This window comes from Pristiophorus japonicus, chromosome 10, assembly GCF_044704955.1.
Source record: "Pristiophorus japonicus isolate sPriJap1 chromosome 10, sPriJap1.hap1, whole genome shotgun sequence".
Classification (NCBI taxonomy): Eukaryota; Metazoa; Chordata; class Chondrichthyes; family Pristiophoridae; genus Pristiophorus; species Pristiophorus japonicus.
The window spans coordinates 94,603,486-94,625,200 of NC_091986.1; the positions used below are offsets into that span (position 1 = coordinate 94,603,486).

At 45.3% G+C, this 21,715-nt stretch overlaps 1 protein-coding gene across 9 annotated transcripts in view; it reads right to left on the bottom strand.

Annotated features, from left to right (window-relative positions):
- The window catches only part of cep126 (centrosomal protein 126), a 272,751-nt gene that overhangs the window by 46,712 nt on the left and 204,324 nt on the right, over positions 1-21,715 (bottom strand). For 6 of the 9 annotated variants that reach the window (XM_070891919.1, XM_070891918.1, XM_070891917.1 and 3 more), the window contains 2 exons: positions 7,629-7,790; positions 6,089-6,219 (listed from right to left, as the gene is read on the bottom strand). In XM_070891919.1, coding sequence (XP_070748020.1) covers positions 6,089-6,219; positions 7,629-7,790 — 293 coding nt within the window. Of the gene's footprint in view, positions 1-2,659; positions 2,923-6,088; positions 6,220-7,607; positions 7,791-21,715 lie in introns of those variants that run through there. The other 3 variants (XM_070891923.1, XM_070891924.1, XM_070891920.1) reach the window with 3 other exon arrangements.

Consider the following 21,715-nt stretch of genomic DNA (forward strand, 5'->3'; position numbering starts at 1 on the left):
AAGTTCCCCAAGGTGCAGGGAGCAATAGACTGTACGCATGTGCCATGCGGGCACCTTCTCAGGACGCAGAGGTTTTTCGCAACTGAAAAGGATTTCATTCCCTGAAGGTCCAACTCATTGTCGACCACAACCAGATAATTATGGCAGTGAATGCCAAATTTCCGTGCAGCATCGATGGGGCTCACATCCTGCGTGAGAACGCTGTATCTGACATGTTTACCAGTCAGCCACAAGGTCAAACGATATGGCCTCGCCTCCTGGCTGATGACCCTCCTGCGTGACACCCACAACGAAGCCGAGAAGCGATACAATGAGAGCCACAGAGCCACACGCAATGTGGTCCAGAAAACCATTGGTGTGCTTAAGCAGCGCTTTAGATGCCTGGAGCACTCAGGAGGGGAGCTACAATACAACCTTGATCAGGTAGCTCAGTTCGTGGTCGTGTGCTCCATGCTGCACAACTTGGCTATCAGGAAGAGGCAAGAATTGCCAGAAGGGACTGACAGTCCACCTCAGGAGAGAGGAAGAGGAGGACGAGGAGGTGGACGCTGACCTCGGCCAGACAATCAGGCTACGATGCAACCATGCCCACACCCCCCTCCAGACTGCAGAAAAGGCCCCGTGGTGGCTACATAGCTGCAAGACTCTTACGTCAGGAGCTCATAAATGAGCGCTTTGCCTGAAAGAACGTTGCTGTTATTGACAAAGCTGACACACTGCTGTGTGTGCAGCTCAGACATCAATGGTGGGCATTACCTTGGTGCAAGTTAAAGTTTAAGTTGATTCAAGTTAAGTTTAACTATACCCTTTCATGTTAAGGAATCACCAGTGTGTAACGGTCCAGCTATTGGAGACAATGCGCAACAAGGTTATGTTGAATAAAAATCATTTAAACCGACCATTGGTCTGAAATCATAAGTATAACGGTCAAAAACACCCCACCACCACCCCACCCCACAACACATTTTAGAACATTAACATCAATCAAATGGTCAACATTTCCAGCAACACAGAACATAGGGTGGCCCCCTCCCCCATACATTACGACAAATTGCATACACTGAGATGCAGATATAACAAAGCCATCACCTGTGGACATGCACCTCACTTTCCTTCCCCCCATATCTACCCCTTCCCCTCCTGACTCCATGCTGACTGGCCGAGGCGCTCCTCAGGCGATATCTCATTGGGGGGATAAAGGCAGAGCCGGTGGTTGCATGGATACGGGAGCGGGGGGTCCCAAGGTGGGAACATTCTCTGATCCAGAAGCAAGATCTTGCTCCTGTCTCACATGTGTCGTTGGCACCTAGGGGTGCGGCACCTAGGGGTGCAGTGTCGCGCTTCGAGATTACTGGGAGGCCTGTTCCTGGCTATCGCCTCCAGGGCCTCCGCCAGCCACGGAACGTATTCTGTCATGGTCCCAGAGATGCTGGCCAGCTGTTGGGATATGCCCCCCCAATGTCTGGAGGATCTGCTGACCTATGTTAACAGTCCTCCTGGACGACTCTACCATGTTGCCGCTCTCATCTGGTGCTCGTGGAGCAGTCCTGCCGCGTCTAAGAAACCTCCATGGGGTCGGCGCGTCCTGGGGACAACTGGGGTGCCCTGTGGCGAGGTGCTTGGGCCCGGTACCTCCAAAGTGGAGGTGGGAATGGCTGCAGGAGCACTAGATGGCCTTGGGATCGAATGCCTTCTGGAGCCTGGCGATGCAGGCTCCTCAAAGTCCGCGTTGTCATCCGTAGAGAACGGACTCAGCAGGTTGACGGGCAAGAATCGGTGCTTCTCAGCACCAGATGTAGGATCGTCTGGCGAGTCCGGCCCTGCGCCCCCACCTTCTGGGCCCGGTGGTTTTACCTGGGGCCGCGCTGCTGGCTGAGCTGCAAAACACAAATGAGGTTATTAGAGGAAAAGGGGGTGCTAGGGTCACAAGGTGATTACAGCGCTACACATAAAAAAGCACCACCGCTATCAAAATCATTGCAGACATCACATTTCATGACCATCAACACGTTCTGCATTGCAATGATTCTCATGAGGCCAGCATTATTTAGAGGACACTTTTAACAATCATCTATCATATATTATTGTTCGGATATGATTGGGTGTAGCATCTATTGACTTTACATCAGGTAATGGTGTATACTTTACTCACGTGGCATCACTTCAGGTTCTGCAGTTCCCTGCGTGGCCGACCGGGGATGGGTCCCCACGAGTGCGAGCACCCGCTTCTCTATATCGATGAGGTCGATGATAACTGGTGGCCCCCACCCGTTTACCTCTGCTCGGCCCTATTCCTCGAAAGCTTCTTCAGTAAAAGGTAACAACAGGACAACATGGCATGAGATCATTGCATGAGATCATTGCTAGGTACTGTCACAGAGACTGATACAACACATATCCGACAGATGTAATCATGATTATGATGAAAATTATGATTCTTTACCTAAAGACGTACACTATGACCACAGGCTTTGAGTACAACATTCTTGGTAAAAGTGAAAGACCTCACATTTGATTTTAATCATTCATGACACTTACAAATCAAATTATATAAATATATAAGTACATGTAAATAAATGTTATTCTTACTATAGCGGATCCGACAAAGTTGTTCGCTTGCGGCATTGGTTGTCCTCACGCACCTTACTGGTCACCGACGAGACAACTTCGGCTATCTCGGCCCATATCTTCTGGTAGGCCTTTGGGTGGGCTTCCCACGCCCTTTCTGGGTCAATTGACCCCAGTGTAACTCCACCTCATGCATGAGGGAGGTATTTGCCTCATCCGAGAAGCTCCTCGCTCTGTTCTGTCCTCCCATTTGTTCCTCTCCCAGCTCACTGCTCTCGCCAGCGTCAGTCTCCACAGCATGCTGTGTTGCCTTCTCCACTCCCTCCATTATAGGCACCAAATTAGACAAAATATCTGGATGATAACAGCTTTTTTTCTCACAATTTTGTATTAAGCTCGAAACTCTCCCTCCTACCTCCCAAAGACTCAAACAAGCACCCACATCGCACCCACACACGCCTTCACTCCCTCTCTGCTTTCTCTCTCTCTGTCTCCTCTTATGCGCATGTAATGATGACCTCTGACCTCCTGAATCTTGGGAAACGAGCGTTGCCATGCCGTTGCTAAGGACGGCGACGCTTTACGGCAGAAGGTCAGAGATTTAACGCGAATGTCCATTTCAGATCACTCGCGGTAACGCCCATTTTATAAAATGGAAACTAGGGGGTTTGAAAATAGGCGAGAATCCGGAGATGTGAAAACCCATATTTACCACCCACAACGGAAATAACGTCTATTTGCACAAAAATGGAAAATCTAGCCCTATATCTTCTTTTAAACAAATATTTTGGATGGAAGAATGGCACCACAGGAATACTGCTTCCATGTTTAACTAATCACCCATAGGATTAAGGACAGCACAAGTTTGGCTGGCAGTAATTGAGGTCCGATATTAATGAGGATTGCTGCTCCTCACTCCTTCCATAATGTCGTAATGGAAATCCTATGCTGCCATTAATTGAGGGAAGAAGGATAAAAATATGGTCTATGGTTTACACACCATAAATAGCATTAGGAGGATGTATCAGTGCTAACATTATTGGTTGCACTACTGGACTAAGTTCTTTACAGTTTTGAAGTAGAATTGTGTTAAACTATTCAAGTAGTAAGAGCGTAGAAATATCTAAAATTATTCCATCACATATATGTACAAATATAAAACAATTAAATGATAAACAAAACTATTATCTCATAATTCACTAAGAAGGTAAAAATGATCCCAAAATTCTAGAAATGGTTAGATGACGACATCCACGTCTCCTCAAACATAACTAGGTTAATTGTAAAGTGCAGTAAAGGGATTTTTGTTGCATAAGATAGCAAATATCAGGGAGTTAGTTAAAGGATATAACTTGGTCTTTGGGTTCACATGATATTCTTGTGGATTAAATATAATTCATTTTTTTTAGTTTCACAGAATGCACACTCCCAGGTATTGGTGGACGAGATAGGTAGGAGACATAAAATTAAACTTTTTAAACCATCTTTCTTAGAGGAAAAACTTTACTAGCATTACCTTTTAGCACCTACAATGTGGTCTTTTAATCACCAATGATTTTTCAGGTTCATTGACTGTGAACCTTTAAGACAGCATGGATTTTGTTATTAGAGCAACATTCTCTCTGAGAACATTTTTACTCAGTTCCCATTTGATGCACAATTCTTTTAATTTGGCTTGTTTCATATTCTTTTTCTTCCTGATCAAGAAACTAAATAAATTTGGTGCAGTTTACATTTGATTTCACATTCACGTTTTTGTTTTCAGTTGCATGTGTAACCAATAATAATTGATTTAAGTTTTAAATAGTCAGCTACTGAACTAAACAACTGTGGCCCTGCTGACTCAATAAACTTATTAATTGTACAAGGGATGATTTCACGTAATGCAAAAAAGAGTACTTGCATTTGACAGGCACATGCAACAAAACCTCCTTTCACCTACAGTTGTGAATTCTTTAGCCACTCTGTGCACAGAAGCTATAGAACCATAGATGTTTACAACACAGGCTATTCAGCCCATTGTGTTTGAGCCAACACTTTGCTAGGACAATCCAAAACTATTGCTTCTGCCCTGATCTCTCCCACGAGTCCAAATCTTCCACAACTTCAAATATATATTCACTTTTCCCTCAAAATATGCAATTTTCTCTGACTCAACTACTTCATATAGCAAAACATTCTCTAACTCTTTGCTTAAAGAAATTTCTCTTAACCGCTCTTTATTCTATGCGACAACTTTAAATTGAAGGCTTGTCGTCACTGACTCATCAAATGGAGGAAATAGTTTTTTCCTATGCATTTAGTCAAAATCCTTCATAATTAAAAAAACTTCTATTAAGTCTTCTCTACTCCATTGGAAATATCCCCAGTATTTCAATAACTATAGTTTCTCAATTCTGATACCAAGCGAAAGTAGTTAGGGGATGTCCAACCGAGAGAAAGGACAGTTTGGAGTAGTGACAGTCAACTTTTCTGTACAAAGGTTTGGGATGGCAAAACTTCAAAATAAATAGTCACTTTTTACACCATCATGTTAATTGTGACCAGATCTATAATTGATCTTGTTAAAACAGCATTTTGGTGGTGAAGCTTGTTTTACAATCTTCTCCAAGAACCAAATATTATAAGAACATAAGAACATAAGAAATAAGAGCAGGAATAGGCCATGCGGCCCCTCGAGCCTGCTCCGCTAGTCAATATGATCATGGCTGATCCGATGATGGACTCAGGTGCACTTCCCTGCCCGTTCCCCATAACCCCTTATCGTTTAAGAAACTGTCTATTTCTGTCTTAAATTTATTCAGTGTCCCGCTTCCACGCTCTCTGAGGCAGCTAATTCCACAGATTTACAACCTTCTGGGAGAAGACATTTCTCCTCATCTCAGTTTTAAATGGGTGGCCCCTTATTCTAAGATCATGCCCTCTAGTTCTAGTCTCCCTCATCAGTGGAAACATCCTCTATGCATCCACCTTGTCAAGCCACCTCATAATCTTATACGTTTTGATAAGATCACCTCTCATTCTTCTGAATTCCAATGAGTAGAGGCCCAATCTACTCAACCTTTCCTCATAAGTCAACCCCCTCATCTCCGGAATCAACTTAATGAACCGTCACAGAACTGCCTTCAAAGCAAGTATATCCTTTCGTAAATATGGAAACCACAACTGCATGCAGTATTTCAGGTGTGGCCTCACCAATACCCCATATAGCTGTAGCAAGACTTCCCTGCTTTTATACTCCATCCCTTTGCAATAAAGGCCAAGATTCCATTGGCCTTCCTGATCACTTGCTGTACCTGCATACTATTCTGCACAAGTACCCCCATGTCCCGCTGTACTGCAGTACTTTGCAATCTTTCTCCATTTAAATAATAACTTGCTCTTTGATTTTTTTCAGCCTAAGTGCATGACCTTCATTTGCATTATATGCAAAAACGTACCTAAATAGGATCATTTTTAATTGAAACAGGATAAATTCAAAGAGATTCATATATAATATCATGTATTATTATGAAGGTACCTGTTCTATTTGACCAGATTTATATGTGGCAGAACCAATAATCATTCTTCTTTGCTCAAGAAGAGCTCTGTGTTTTGCTCCACTATTGCCTGTATCCATTGGGTGCTTTCTTCTAGCATCAGGAGCAAATGCTTCAGTAATTAAAAATATAACAATAATTAACATTTGGAGATACAAGATATATTTCATCAAAAAATAAAGATATCCCAATCCATCAGTCTGGCACATTCTGGTGCTTTAGAAGAAAGGAGTCAAGATATCTCTGAAGATTAGAACATTTCTCACTTCTATTTTTGCATCAGGTGGTATTTCTATGTTTCATCTTTTCAAGTCTAGATTCTAGAACTGAGTTTGGAGTTTAGTGTAATTTTATATCATAGAATTATGCTAACAAAGAACAAGGACAAGTTAATTACATTAATTCTCTCATTGCCCACCCTTGGGTTAAATTAAGTAATGTTGAAGAAGTAAGGTAGAAATTAAATCAGTGTATTACTTCGAACCTTATCTTGCTCTTTAATCCTGTTTTGGTTCTTTGTGCAATACTGGACGCAACCCGTTCCTTCCTACCTCAGCATTTAAAGAAATCCTAATCATTGTGCACTTGAATTTACAAGAAAGAACAACAATAACTTGTATTTATATAGCGCTTTTAATGTAGTAAAATGACTGAAGGCACTTCACAAGAGCATTATCAAACAGAATGTGATCCCGAGCCACATAAGGGGATATTAGGGGAGATGACCAAATGCTAGGTCTAAGAGGTAGGTTTTAAGGAGTGTCTTAAAGGAGGAAAGAGAGGTAGAGAGGTGGAGAGGTTTAGGAATGGAATTCCAGAGCTTAGGACCTTGGCAACTGAAGGCATGGCCACCAACGGTGGAGCAATTAAAATCAGGGATGCTCATGAGGCCAGAAATGGAAGAGGGCAGATATGTCAGAGAGATTTAGGATTGTAGGAGGTTACAGAGATAGTGAGGCCATGGAGGGATTTGAAAACAAGGGTGAGAATTTTAAAATCGAGGCGTTGTTTAGCCGAGAGCCAAAACATGCTGATTAGAGAAACAGCAGTACTTAAATATTATTTGTATGCAACTCAACACAGGTTAACAGCAAAGTCATGCCAGATATATTTAAAGGAAACATTTTTTTTTATCATAATGGACCTTTCCCCAAACACTTTAGTGATTTTTTTAAGGGTATTTACATCAATACTTTTACATTATTTGGCCATATTTATTTGCTCAGAAGACTTACATAATCGAATGGATATTTTCATTGATGTCATCAACAGAATTACTATAGCCACATTAGAGTTAATGCCATTTTTCAGGAGTGTTGGCAGGCTTCCACCAAAGTTACAATAGATGATCAATTGCAAGGTCCATATTTTTAAGGTATTTTATTCTTCCTCTTGTCTGGGTTTCACTGCAGCATGCACCATCCTTTGACAAATGTCTATGTCAATGCCATTCTTGCTCTGGCTACTAAAAAGTGTTCTATTAACCCTATTTATAGTTACCTTATACTGAAATATTCTTACCACTAGAATGAGCAGAAAATAATCGGCCTACTCTGGAAACTGATTGTACGCCATTCAATAAGCTGCCTCCATCAATGGTCAAATGGGAAACATTAGGTCGGTGAGGTTGCAAATTTGTTGTACGCCTATTATTCCAAGATGATAGGTAGTTTCGAGAGTCACCTTAAAAAGGAAATTTAAATTTGTATCACTGTTGATACTGTCCTAATCTTTATATTCTTCATGACCAGAGTTACTATATATTTGTTTTATAAGGCTGGATTACTTATCAAACTGTGTACAATTGGCATCAAAGTAAAAAAAATTGAGCAACAACACCTTTCAGTGCACTATAAGGCTGAAATTCAGCTCCCCCAAAAGACGGCTTACTGCTGGAAAGCAGCAGCCAAGCGACGGAGTCGAGCGGCCGCCGACTTCCGGTCCAATGGCCGCCACCAGCGAAATTCAGCTCGGGGATTTTTCTGGTAGTCCCCACTTACGCCCGCGGCTGATTACTGGTCCTAAGTGTGTGATCAAAGCGTGCACCGCCGATCTCCCGCACCTCCAGCCAAATTCAGCTGTAAAAATCCTTGATCCGCCAAGCAGTGCCCCCGACAGCTTTTTCTGTCGGTGCACTTTGTTTTCTGTGTGTGGGACTTGGCAGCACGGCGGCCATTAAAGGCGAGGGCCCACTGCCGTGGCTGCCATTTTATTTCTTTTGCCGGCCGATTTCCAGGTCAGTTGGACAATTGTGCCCCCAGGTTTGGCGGAGCCGCCAACAGGCAGCCTGGCACTCCCTCTTGGGTGCCAGACTGCTGGCCTGGCTGAAACCCTCCCTGGTGGTTCAGTGGACCGAACCTAAAGAATCGCTGCTTCTCTCCCCTTTAAGTGAAGGGGAAAGATGTGGTGACGCACATGCGTAATGACATCATCACCGCTCCGCTGCTGACTGGCAGCAACGGACACTCCGTCACGCCTTCACTTCTGCCCCTCCAGAGTACTTACCGCCCCACTTCCGTCCCTATTATGACCGATTTCCGATCTGCTTAAAAAAACCCGACAAAGAGCTGAATTTCGCGAAAGAGGCCACTCATCCAACGCGGCGAAGAAATCACTTCAAAAGTGGAAGGCGCGAGCCGTTTCGGGCGGGGGCGAATTTCGGTCCCCACTTTTCTCCTCAAACAGCAACATGATTGTAGAATTTCTCAGTGGAGATATTTTGTCAGCAACTAGTGTGCATTATGTATTACTGTCCCAGAAATGTACAAATATGAGCAGTATTCTCATATTAGAATTGGCATCAAAGAAATTATACAATTGTATAGATTAGAATGTGAAAAAGATCATCCAAGTACATATTGCAATCGTTTTGTTGTTGTTTCTAAGCTTTTAAGTTTCATGCCAATTTTACACAGCAAATTATGATCTGGAATACACTGCCTGAAGGTGGATGCAGATTCAATAGGAACCTTCAAAAGGGAATTGAATATATACTTGAAAAGGAAAAAATTGCAGGGCTATGGGGAAGTGGACAATTGAATAGCTCTTTCAAAGATAGGCCAAATGGCCTCTGTCCGGCTGTATGATTCTATGATACTAAGTAGAGCTCAGATAGTCTTGATACACATCAAGTGAAAATATATCACCATAAAAATAGAAAGATCCCTTAAGTTTAAACTCCCCTTATTTTTTTCTCATACCTCTGCTTTGAATGCACTACTTCCTATCTGAGAAAACAGACAACCTCCGTTGACATCACTTTGTATCTGACTGCTAAGATGAGTGTGTATGGCTCCTGCCTTTTTAGAATCCTAGAAATTTGTAGTACAGGAGGCCCATCATGCCCATGCCGGCCGACAAAGAGCTATGCAGCTTAATCCCACTTTCCAGCTCCTGGTCCATAGCCCTGTAGGTTATGCCGCTTCAAGTGCACATCTACACACTTTTTAAATGTGGTGAGGGTTTCTGCCTCTACCACCCTTTCAGGCAGTGAGTTCCGTATGCCTTCTTAACCATCTTATCTATCTGGCCTGCTACTTTCAGGGATCTGTGGACTTGCACTCCAAGGTCCCTATGTCTCTCTACACTTCTCAGTGGTCTACCACTTAATGGCCTAGAAATCCCGACCTCCCCGAGTCTGCACTCAGTGTGTACGGACCCGGGAAGGCATCGCAAAAGCCGGTTCTCGGCGCACAATGCGCATGCGCTGAAAACCGGCTTTTCCGATCTGTCAAGCTCCAGCTTGACAGATCCTCCGCATCTCGGCAGCCAGGACATTCGCATGGGCAAGATTGCAGTATTTACCCATATCTTGCCCAGCGGATGTCCTGAAAACTTTTATAGGCGTAAGAGTTTTAAAACATACAAAAACATAACAAAATTTAAAAAACACATTTTATTGTTTAAAAACCCTGCCCACTCTGGCAAGTTTATTTTAAAACATAATTAAAAAAAACCTTTTTAAAAAATCGGAAGTGTATATATTTTTTATAAGACATTAATAACTTTAATTTAAATTAATCTTAAATATGTAGTGTATTTTTTCCTTTTTTTTATTAGTGCTTTGGTGTTTGGGGCCTGTTTCTCAATCATAATAATGGGAACTACTACTTCCGGAGTTCCCATTATTATGAATGAGAAAATACTGTACCTTGATTGGTTGCCCAGAGCCATGTGACTGCAGCTTCAACTTACATCCGTTCAGACGTGCATGCGCTCCGACGCGCAGTGAGGGAAGGCTTTAGGACCGGGATCTCTCGTGGGTGCAGCAGGTAGGTGCACATCTTTTTTTCTTTTTTCAGTCATTCGCCCGCAGGAAGACCTTGACCGTGATTTCTAGGCCAAAATGTATTCTCTTGCTTTGTTTGCACATTTATGCAGGTTAAATTCCATTTGCCACTGTTCTGCCCATCTGACCGGTTGATTGATATCTTCCTGCAGTCTGCAGCTTTCTTCTTCGTTATCAACCACACAGCCAATTTTTGTATCATCTGCAAACTTCTTAATCATACCCCCCATTGTTCAAGTCTAAATCATTGATATATACAGGTTGAGCGTCTGAAATCGGGAGTTCCGAAATTTGGAATGTTCCGGAATCTGAATAGTGGGCCGATCCGTGGCGGGGTCATCCGAAATCTGGAAAATGTTCCGAAATCCAGAACCGCTTCCGACTCCGCTCCACCCCTGCCGGACCGCCGGACTCACCTCCCCCGCTGGGCCGCTGAACTCACCTCCCCGCTGGCCGTCGGACCTGCCCCCCTCGCCACTGCCGCCTCCCCCGTCCCAGGCGCTTCTGGATTCGGGATGTCAGAAAGACATTCCGAAATCCGGAAATACTCAAAATCCAGAACGGCCTCAGTTCCGAGGTTTCCGTATTTCGGACGCTCTACCTGTACCACAAAAAACAAGGGACCTAGTACTGAGCCCTGCGGAAACCCACTGGAAACTGCCCTCCCAATCACCAAAACACTCACCAACCATTACCCTTTGCTTCCTGCCTATGAGCCAATTTTGGATCCAACTTGCCATTTTGCCCTGGATCCCATGGGCTTTTACTTTTGTGACCAGTCTGCCATGTGGCACCTTATCAAAAGCCTTGCTAAAATCCATATATACGACATCAAATGCACTATCCTTATCAACCCTCCTTGTTACCTCCTCAAAAAATTCAATTAAGTGAGGCAGACACGACCTTCCCTTAACAAATCCGTGTTGACTGTCCTTGATTATTCCGTGTCTTTCTAATTGAAGATTTATCCTGTCCCTCAGAATTTTTTCCAATAATCTTCCCACCACCGAAGTTAGGCTGACTGGCCTGTAATTATTCAGTCTATCCCTTTCTCCCTTTTTAAACAAAGATAGGATGCTGGAGTCCTCCAGCACCACATCTGTATCCAGAGAGGATTGGAAAATGATGGTCAGTGCCTCTATTTCCTCTTTTGTTTCTCTTAACAGCCTGGGATACATCTCGTCCAGGCCTGGGGATTTATCCACTTTCAAAGCTGCTAAGCCTCTTAATACTTCCTGTCTCACTATGTTTATTTCATCTAATATTTCACACTCCTCCTCCCTGATTACAATGTCTGCATCGCCCCTCTCTTTTGTGAAAACGGACGCAAAGTAATCATTAAGAACCATGCCCACGTCTTCCGCCTCTATGCAGAGATTACCTTTATGCTCTCTAATACGCCCTACTCTTTCTTTAGTTATCCTCTTGCTCTTAATGTATTTATAAAACATCTTTGGGTTTTCCTTGATTTCACATGCCAACAGTTTTTCTTGCTCTCTCTCACCATAACAAAAAACAGATTATCTGGTCATTACCACATTGCTGTTTGTGGGAGTTTGCTGTGCGCAAATTGGCTGCCGCGTTTCTTACATTACAATAGTGACTACAAAAGTACTTCATTAGATGCAAAGCGCTTTGAGATGTCTGGTGGTTGTGAAAGGTGCTATATAAATGCAAGTCCTTCTTTCTTTCCTTTCCTGAATTCCTTTTTAATTGCACCCCTGCACTTTCTATACTCCTCTAGGGTTTCTGCAGTATTGAGCCCTCGGTATCTGTCATAAACCTCCTTTTTTTCATCCTATACTGTATGTCCCTTGACATCCGGGGGGCTCTAGATTTGTTAGTCCCACACTTTTTCTTTAAGGGAACATACTTGCTCTGAACCCTCAGGATCTCATCCTTGAATGCCTCCCACTGTTCTGACTCTGATTTAAGTAGCCGTTTCCAGTCCACTTTGGCTAAATCCCATCTCAGCTTAGCAGAATTGGCTTTTCCTAAATTGAGAAGTTTTATTTCTGGTTCTATCTTTGTCCTTTTCCATAAATACCCTAAATCTAACTGAATTATGATTACTAGCACCAAAATGCTCTCCCACTGATACCCCTTCCACCTGCCCAGCTTCATTCACTAAAACTAAGTCCAGAACCACCCCCGCCCTTGTTGGGCTTGTTACATACTGGCTAAAAAAGTTCTCCTGAATGCATTTTAGGAATTCCGCAACCTCTATACCATTCACACTAATTTTATCCTAGTTTATATTATTGTAGTTGAAATCCCCTACTATTACTGCCCTATAGTTTTTACCCTTCTCAGAAATTTGCCTACATATTTGCTCTTCTATCTCCCTCTGACTGTTTGGGGGTCTATAGTGCATACCCAGCAGTATATGACCCTTTTTTTGTTCCTCAGGTCAATCCATATGGCCTCATTTAATGATCCTTCTAACATATCATCCCTCTTCACAGCTGTAATTGTTTCTTTAATCAATACTGCAAATCCACCTCCTTTTTTAGCCCCCTCTCTATTCCATCTGAAAACCCTGTAACCAGGAATGTTGAAACATAGAAAATAGGTGCAGGAGTAGGCCATTCAGCCCTTCGAGTCTGCCCCACCATTCAATATGATCATGCAACTTCAGTATCCCATTCCTGCTTTCTCTCCATAACCCTTGATCCCTTTGCCGTAAGGGCCACATCTAACTCCCTTTTGAATATATCTAACGAACTGGCCACAACAACTTTCTGTGGTAGAGAATTCCACAGTTTCACAATTCTCTGAGTGAAGAAGTTTCTCCTCATCTCGGTGCTAAATGGCTTACCCCTTATCCTTAGACTATGACCCCTGGTTCTGGACTTCCCCAACATCGGGAACATTCTTCCTGTATCTAACCTGTCCAATCCCGTCAGAATTTTATATGCTTCTATGAGATCCCCTCTCATTCTTCTAAATTCCAGTAAATATAAGCCTAGTTGATCCAGTCTTTCTTCATATGTCTGTCCTGCCATCCCAGGAATCAGTCTGGTGAACCTTCGCTGCACTTCCTCAATAGCAAGAATGTCCTTCCTCAGATTAGGAGACCAAAACTGCACACAATACTCAAGGTGTGGTCTCAAGGCCAGCATACCTTCAATGACTGATGTACCATGACACGCAGGTCTCGTTGCACCTCCTTGTCATGTATGTAAACTTCATGTAACTGTAATCTTCATAACAACACTGGATACTGTATACACCTAAGAAATTCATACCTTGACCACAGGGGGTGAACTTGTGGGAGACACTCCTCACCTGGTCATTCAGGGTCATCACTTCTTGGTCCTGTGAATAAAGGTTCAGGTCAAAGAGTGACCTTGTCTGCAGAATGTGCCTTGTGTGAATTTATAGTTGTGTGTAAGGACACTACATTTGGCGACGAGAAACGGGAATCAACGACTCACGAGAATGGCCACTGGTAGCACAGAGGAATGGTACTGTGTTGGTGAGGACTGGGACGATTTTGTTGACAGGCTCCAGCAGAGCTTTGTCACGAAGGACTGGCTGGGAGATGCAGCGGCTGACAAGCGAAGGGCACATCTACTGATCAGCTGTGGACCTAAGACGTACGCGCTGATGAAAGACCTGCTCGCACCCGAGAAGCCGGCGGACAATACCTTTGAAGAGCTCAGCAAACGAATCGGTGAGCACCTCAAACCGGCGAGCAGTATACACATGGCCCGACACCGATTCTATACACACCGACGTCAGGAAGGACAGAGCATACCAGACTTCGTTGCAGACCTTCGCCGCTTGGCCAGCCTCTGTAAGTTCACAGACGCCTGCAGGGGGAAGATGTTAAGGGATTTCTTTATTGAAGGCATTGGTCATGCTGGGATTTTCAGAAAGCTAATTGAGACCAAGGACTTGACCTTGGAAGTGGCAGCGTTCATGGCTAAGACCTTAATGGCGGGGGAGGAGGAAACCAAGATAATATACGCACGCAACTCTGCTTCCAACGTGGCGATGGAGCAGGGAGTTAACATTGTAAACACGACTCAGAACCCCGCAGGCAGGCAAGGGCAATTCAACACCACCCAGGCAGCAACAGACTCTAGATTGGGTTCTCAACAGAGACAATGGCAGGTTGAACGGACATTTCCGCCATCACGGTGGACAATGCGTCCCGGGATGGGGCCATTGACACCCATTAACAGAGTGCTCAAGAGTAATCAAAGAGACAATCAGAGAGGAATGCCTGGTAACAGCCCTTTTGTTCACAATGATCTCAGCTCATGCTGGAGGTGCGGGGGCAGACATACTGCAAAAACCTGTAGGTTTCAACAATTTATCTGTAGAAATTGTAACTTCAGTGGACGTTTAGCCAGAATGTGCAGGAAGCCTGCAGCAAGGCTATTTACAAGGCAGATGAACTAGAAGAAGGGTCTGCAAGGCAGATTGATGCTTGGGACAAAGCAATGGACGCTGAAGTTCAGCGGGTTCATGTGGAAAACATCCACAGCTCATGTACCAAAACGCCACGTATGATGATGAAAGTCCTATTAAACGGCAACCTGGTATGCATGGAGCTGGACACAGGGGCCAGCCATGCACTTATGAGTGTCCAACAATTCGAGAAATGATGGCCACTCAGAGCTAGCAGACCCAAACTAGAACGCATTGACAGGCAATTACGGACGTACACTAAAGAGATCATCCCAGTGCTAGGCAGTGCAATGTTGGTGATAACACATAATGGATCAGAGAACCGGCTGCCACTCCGGATTGTCCCGGGAAATGGTCCCATGCTTTTAGGGAGGAGCTGACTAGCCGAGATGAACTGGAAATGGGGGGATGTGCACATCATTTCATCTGTGGAGCGAAGTTCATGCTCACAGCTCCTACAGAAATTTGAGTCACTATTTCAACCTGGTGTCGGGACTTTCAAAAGTACCAAAGTAGTGATACGCATCACCCTGGACGCCAGACCAATGCACCACAAAGCCAGAGCTGTGCCGTATGTGATGCGGGAGAAAATTGAGAGTGAGTTGGACAGGTTGCTAAGAGAGGCATAATTTCGCCCATTGAATTCAGCGACTGGGCAAGCCCCATCGTCCCTGTCCTAAAAACGGATGGCTCAGTCAGGATCTGTGGTGACTACAAGGCCACTATCAACTGAGTGTCACTGTAAGACCAATACCCGCTTCCGAGAGCGGAGGATCTTTTTGCCACGCTGGAAGGTGGCAAGCTGTTCACCAAGTTGGACCTCACTTCGGCCTACAGTAGCTGGCCGAAGAATCCAAGCTACTGATCACCATCATCATCCACAAAGGGCTATTTGTCTACAACAGGTGTCCGTTTAGCATTCGATCAGCGGCCGCTATCTTTCAAAGGAACATGGAAAGCCTGTTCAAATCCATCCCTGGAACAATCATATTTCAGGACGACATCCTTATCACGAGTCAAGACACTGAGGAACAACTCCACAATCTGGAGGAGGTGCGACGCTGACTGGACTGGGTAGGCCTGCGACTAAAGAAGTCCAAGTGTGTGTTTTTGACCCCAGAGGTCGAGTTTTTGGGCAGGAGGGTTGCCGCAGACGGGATCCGGCCTACTGAATCCAAAACGGAGGCGATCCGTTGTGCGCCCAGGCCCGGCAACACGTTGGAGTTGCGATCATTCCTGGGACTTTTAAACTATTTCGAGAACTTTCTGCCAATCTTAAGCACATTATTGGAGCCGTTACACATGCTCCTGCGTAAAGGTTGTGAATGGCTTTAGGGGGACTGTCAAGAACGGGCTTTCAATAAGTTGAGGAACCTGCTGTGTTCTAACAAACTGTTGACTTCGTTTGACCCCTGTAAAAAACTGGTTTTAACGTGCGATGCATCGTCCTACGGGGTTGGGTGTGTGTTGCAGCAGGGTAATGACGATGGCCGACTCCAACCGGTGGCTTATGCCTCCAGGTCACTCTCCCAGGCAGAGCGTGGATATGGCATAGTTGAAAAGGAAGCACTTGCTTGTGTTTACGGTGTGAAAAAGATGCACCAGTACCTTTTTGGTAGACAGTTCGAGCTAGAGATGGACCACAAGCCGTTAACATCCCTGTTGTCCGACAGCAAGGCTGTCAACGCCAATGCGTCAGCTCGCATACAGCAATGGACTCTCATGCTGGCTGCGTATGACTATACCATACAGCACCGGCCAGGCACCGAAAATTGCACTGACGTGCTCAGCAGACTCCCACTGGCCACCACCGATGGGGCAGCGGAGCAAAGCACTGAGATGGTCATGGCCATTGAGGCTTTTGACACCGCAGGCTCCCCCATCACAGCCCGCCAGATCAAACTCTGGACCAACAGAGACCCCCCCCTATCCATGATAAAGAAATGTGTCCTGACGGGGGATTGGGCGACCGCAAACAGGGCGTGCCCCGAGGAGGTCAGACCATTTCAGAGATGGATGGATGAGCTCTCCATCCAAGCCGACTGCCTGCTATGGGGCAGCCGGGTAGTCATGCCCCAGAAAGGCAGGGAAGCGTTCATCACGGAACTCCACAGCGAGCACCCTGGTATCGTGTTAATGAAGGCCATTGCCCGGTCACATGTATGGTGGCTGGGGATTGACTCAGACCTGGAACACTGGGTTCGCAGGTGCACGATGTGTGCCCAGCTGGGAAATGCCCCCAGGGAGGCCCCACTCAGCCCGTGGCCCTGGCTCACCAGGCCATGGTCACATATTCACGTAGACTATGTGGGTCTGTTCATGGGGAAAATGTTCCTGATCGTTGTTGATGCATACTCGAAATGGATCAAGTGCATCATATTAAACTCGTGCACGACATCCATCACCATGGAGAGTCTGCGTACGGTTTGCGCGACTCACGGCTTGCCGGACATCCTGGTCAGCGACAATGGCCCGTGTTTCACCAGCCATGAATTCCAGGAGTTTATGTCGGGCAATGGTATCAAACACGTCCGGACAGCGCTGTTCAAGCCGGCTTCCAATGGCCAGGCAGAACGTGCGGTCCAAATCATAAAACAGGGCATGCTACGCATCCAAGGACCCTCCCTTCAGTATCGCCTATCGAGCCTCCTGCTGGCCTACAGGTCCCGCCCGCACTCGCTCATGGGAGTCCCGCCAGCGGAACTCCTCATGAAACGCATGCTTAAAATGCGGCTGTCCCTCATTCACCCAGCCATGGCAGACATTTTTGAGGGCAAGCGCCAGTCCCAAACCGAGTTCCATGATCGAAACTCAAGGGGGAGGTGTATAGAAATTGATGACCCGGTATTTGTTCTTAACCATGCTTTGGGACCCAAGTGGCTTGAGGGCACAGTAATTGGCAAAGAAGGGAATAGGGTCATAGTGTCACTTAGTGACTGTGTCTGCAGTACATGCCTCGTGTGAGTTTGCAGTACGGTGCAGGAACACCACACACTCTACTAGTTACATCCTCAAAAAACTCTAGAAGATTTGTCAAGTATGATTTCCCTTTCATAAATCCATGCTGACTTGGACTGATACTGTCACTGCTTTCGAAATGCGCTGCTATTACATCTTTAATAATTGATTCCAGCATTTTCCCCATCACCGATGTCAGGCTAACCGGTCTATAATTTCGTGTTTTCTGTCTCCCTCCTTTTTTAAAAAGTGGGGTTACATTAGCTACCCTCCAATCCATAGGAACTGAACCAGAGTCCATGGAATGTTGGAAAATGACCACCAATGCATCTACTATTTCTAGGGCCACTTCCTTAAGTACTCTAGGATGCAGACTATCAGGTCCTGGTGATTTATCGGCCTTCAGTCCCTTCAATTTCCCTAACACAATCTCCTGATTAACAAGGATTTCTCTCAGTTCCCCCTTCTCGCAAGACCCTTGGTTCCCTCGTATTTTCGGAGGTTATTCGTGTGTTCCTTAGTGAAGACAGAATGAAAATATTTGTTCAACTGGTCTGCCATTTCTTTGTTCCCCATTATGAATTCCCCTGATTCTGACTGCTAGGGACCTACATTAGTCTTCACTAATCTTTTTCTCTTCACATATCTATAGAAGCTTTTGCAGTCAGTTTTTATGTTCCCGGCAAGCTTACTCTCATACTCTAATTTCCCCTTTCTAATTAAATCCTTTGTCCTCCTCTGCTGAATTCTAAATTTCTCCCAATCCTCAGGTTTGCTGCTTTTTCTGGCCAATTTATATGCCTCTTCCTTGGATTTAGCACTATCCCTAATTTCACTTGTTAGACACGGTTGAGCCACCTTCCTTTTTTATTCTTATGTCACACGGAGATGTACAATTGTTGTAGTTCATCCATGTGATCTTTAAATGTTTGCCATTGCCTATCCACCGTCAACCCTTTAAGTATCATTTGCCAGTCTATCCTAGCCAATTCACGTTTCATACCAACAAAGTTTCCTTTCTTTAAGTTGAGGACCCTAGTCTCTGAATTAATTGTTTCACTCTCCATCTTAATGAAGAATTCTACCATATTATGGTCACTCTTCCCCAAGGGGCCCCGCAACACCAGATTGCTAATTAATCCTCTCTCGTTACACAAGACCCAGTCTAGGATGGCCTGCTCTCTAGTTGGTTCTTCGACACATTGGTCTAGAAAACCATCCTTTATACACTCCAGGAAATCTTCCTCCACAGTATTGCTACCAGCTTGGTTAGCCCAATCTATATGCAGATTAAAGTCACCCATGATAACTGCTGTACCCTTATTGCACACATCCCTAATTTCGTGTTTGACACCATCCTGAACCTCCCTACTACTGTTTGGTGGTCTGTATACAACTCCCACTAATGTTTTCTGCCCTTTGGTGTTTCACAGCTCTACCCATATAGATTCCACATCATCCATGCTAATGTCCTTCCTTACTATTGCATTAATCTCCTCTTTAACCAATAACGCTACCCCACCTCCTTTTCCTTCCTGTCTGTCCTTCCTGAATATTGAATACCCCTGGATATTGAGTTCACAGTCTTGGTTACCTTGGAGCCATGTCTCCATAATCCCAATTACATCATATTCGTTAACAGCTATCTGCACAGTCAATTCATCCACCTTCACTCAGAGAGTTGTTAACCTGTGGAATTCCCTGCTGCAGAGAGTTGTTGATGCCAGTTCATTGGATATATTCAAGAGGGAGTTAGATATGGCCCTTATGGCTAAGGGGATCAAGGGGTATGGAGAGAAAGCAGGAAAGGGGTACTGAGGGAGTGATCAGCCATGATCTTATTGAATGGCGGTGCAGGCTCGAAGGGCTGAATGGCCTACCCCTGCACCTATTTTCTATGTTTATTATGAATGCTCCTCGCATTGAGACTCAGAGCCTTCAGGCTTGTTTTTTTAACACTTTTTGTCCTTTTAGAATTATGTTGTAATGTGGCCCTTTTTGATTTTTGTCCTTGATTTCTTTGCTCTCCACTCTTGCTTTTCTCCTTCCTACCTTTTGCTTCTGTCCCCTTTTTACTTCCCTCTGCAGCCCTGCATAGATTCCCATCCCCCTGCCTTTTTAGTTTAAACCCTCCCCAACAGCACTAGCAAACACTCCGCCTTGGACATCGGTTCTGGTCCTGCCTAGGTGCAGGCTGTCCAGTTTGTACTGGTCCCATCTTCCCCAGAACTGGTTCCAATGTCCCAGGAATTTGAATCCCTCCCTTTTGCACCATTCCTCAAGCCACGTATTCATCTGAGCTATCCTGCAATTCCTACTCTGACTAGCACAAGGCACTGGTAGCAATCCTGAGATTACTACCTTTGAGGTCCTACTTTTTAATTTAACTCCTAGCTCCCTAAATTCAGCTTGTAGGACCTCATCCCGCTTTTTACCTATATCCTTGGTAGCTATATGTACCATGACAGCTGGCCGTTCACCCTCCCCCTCCAGAATGCGCTGCAGCTGCTCCGAGACATCCTTGACCCTTGCACCAGGGAGGCAACATACCATCCTGGAGTGTCATTTGCGGCCACAGAAACGCCTATCTATTCCCCTTATAATAGAATCACCTATCACTATAGCTCTCCCACTCTTTTTCCTGCCCTCCTGTGCAGCAGAGCCACCCCTGGTGCCATGGACTTGGCTGCTGCTGCCTTCCCCTGATGAACCATCTCCCCCAACAGTACCCAAGGTGGTGTATCTGTTTTGGAGGGAGGTGACCGCAAGGGACCCCTGCACTACCTTCCTTCCATTGCTCTGCCTGATGGTCACCCATTCCCTATCTGGCTGTGTAACCTTTACCTGTGGTGTGACCAACTCACTGCCATATCTGCCCTTTCAGCCATGTCTCTGTAATAGCTATAATATCATACTCCCAAGTGTCTATCTGTACTCTCAGCTCATCTGCCTTATTTCCTATACTCCTTGCATTGAAGTATATACCATTTAGTAGTGCCAAACTCCATTGTTGTCTATTTTCTAGCCCTTGTTTCCCCGGTCTTCCAAATTCACTTTCTACTTTTTTGCTTTCCAAATTCAGCTTTGCTTCTCACCCTTCTGAATCTATTCTCCGGTTCCCATCCCCCTGTAAAGCTAGTTTAAACCCTCCCCAACAACACTAGCAAACCCCCCCACCCCCACGAGGATATTGGTCCTGGCTCTGTTGAGGTGCAACCCGTCTGGCTTGTACAGATCCCACCTCCCCCAGAAACGGACACAATGCCTCAAAAATCTAGAGCCCTCCCACCTGCACCAACTCTCCAGCCACGCATTCATCTGCTCTATCCTCCTATTTCTGTACTCACTAGCACGTGGCATAGGGAGTAATCTAGAGATTATTACCGTTGAGGTCCTGCTCTTTAATCTCGCTCCTAGCTCCCTAAACTCTGCCTGCAGGACTCTACCTATGTCGTTGGTACCGATATGGACCACGACCTCTGGCTTGTTCACCCTCTTACCCCAGAATGCCCTGCAGCTGCTCGGTGATATCCTTGCATCAGGGAGGAAACTTACCATCCTGGAGTCATGTCTGCGGCAGCAGAAACGGCTGCCTGCTCCCCTAACTATCGAATATCGAATCCCCTACCATTATTGCTCTTCCTCTCTTCTTCCTCCCGCCCCCCCCCATCCCCCGCCCCACCCGTGCAGCTGAGACACGAGTGGACTTGGCTCTGGCTGCACTCCCCAGAGGAACAGAATACTGGTTGGAGAGCAAAATGTACTCCTGCACTACCTTCTTGGTCCTCTAGAAACGTGCTATCGACGAAGTTCTCAGCCTCGCGGATGCACCAGTGACTCCAGCTCCCGGTCAAGCTCCAAAACACGGATCTCGAATTGCCGTAGCTGGTGACACTTCCTGCACATTTGGTCGTTCAGGCCATGAGAAGCGTCCAGGACTTTC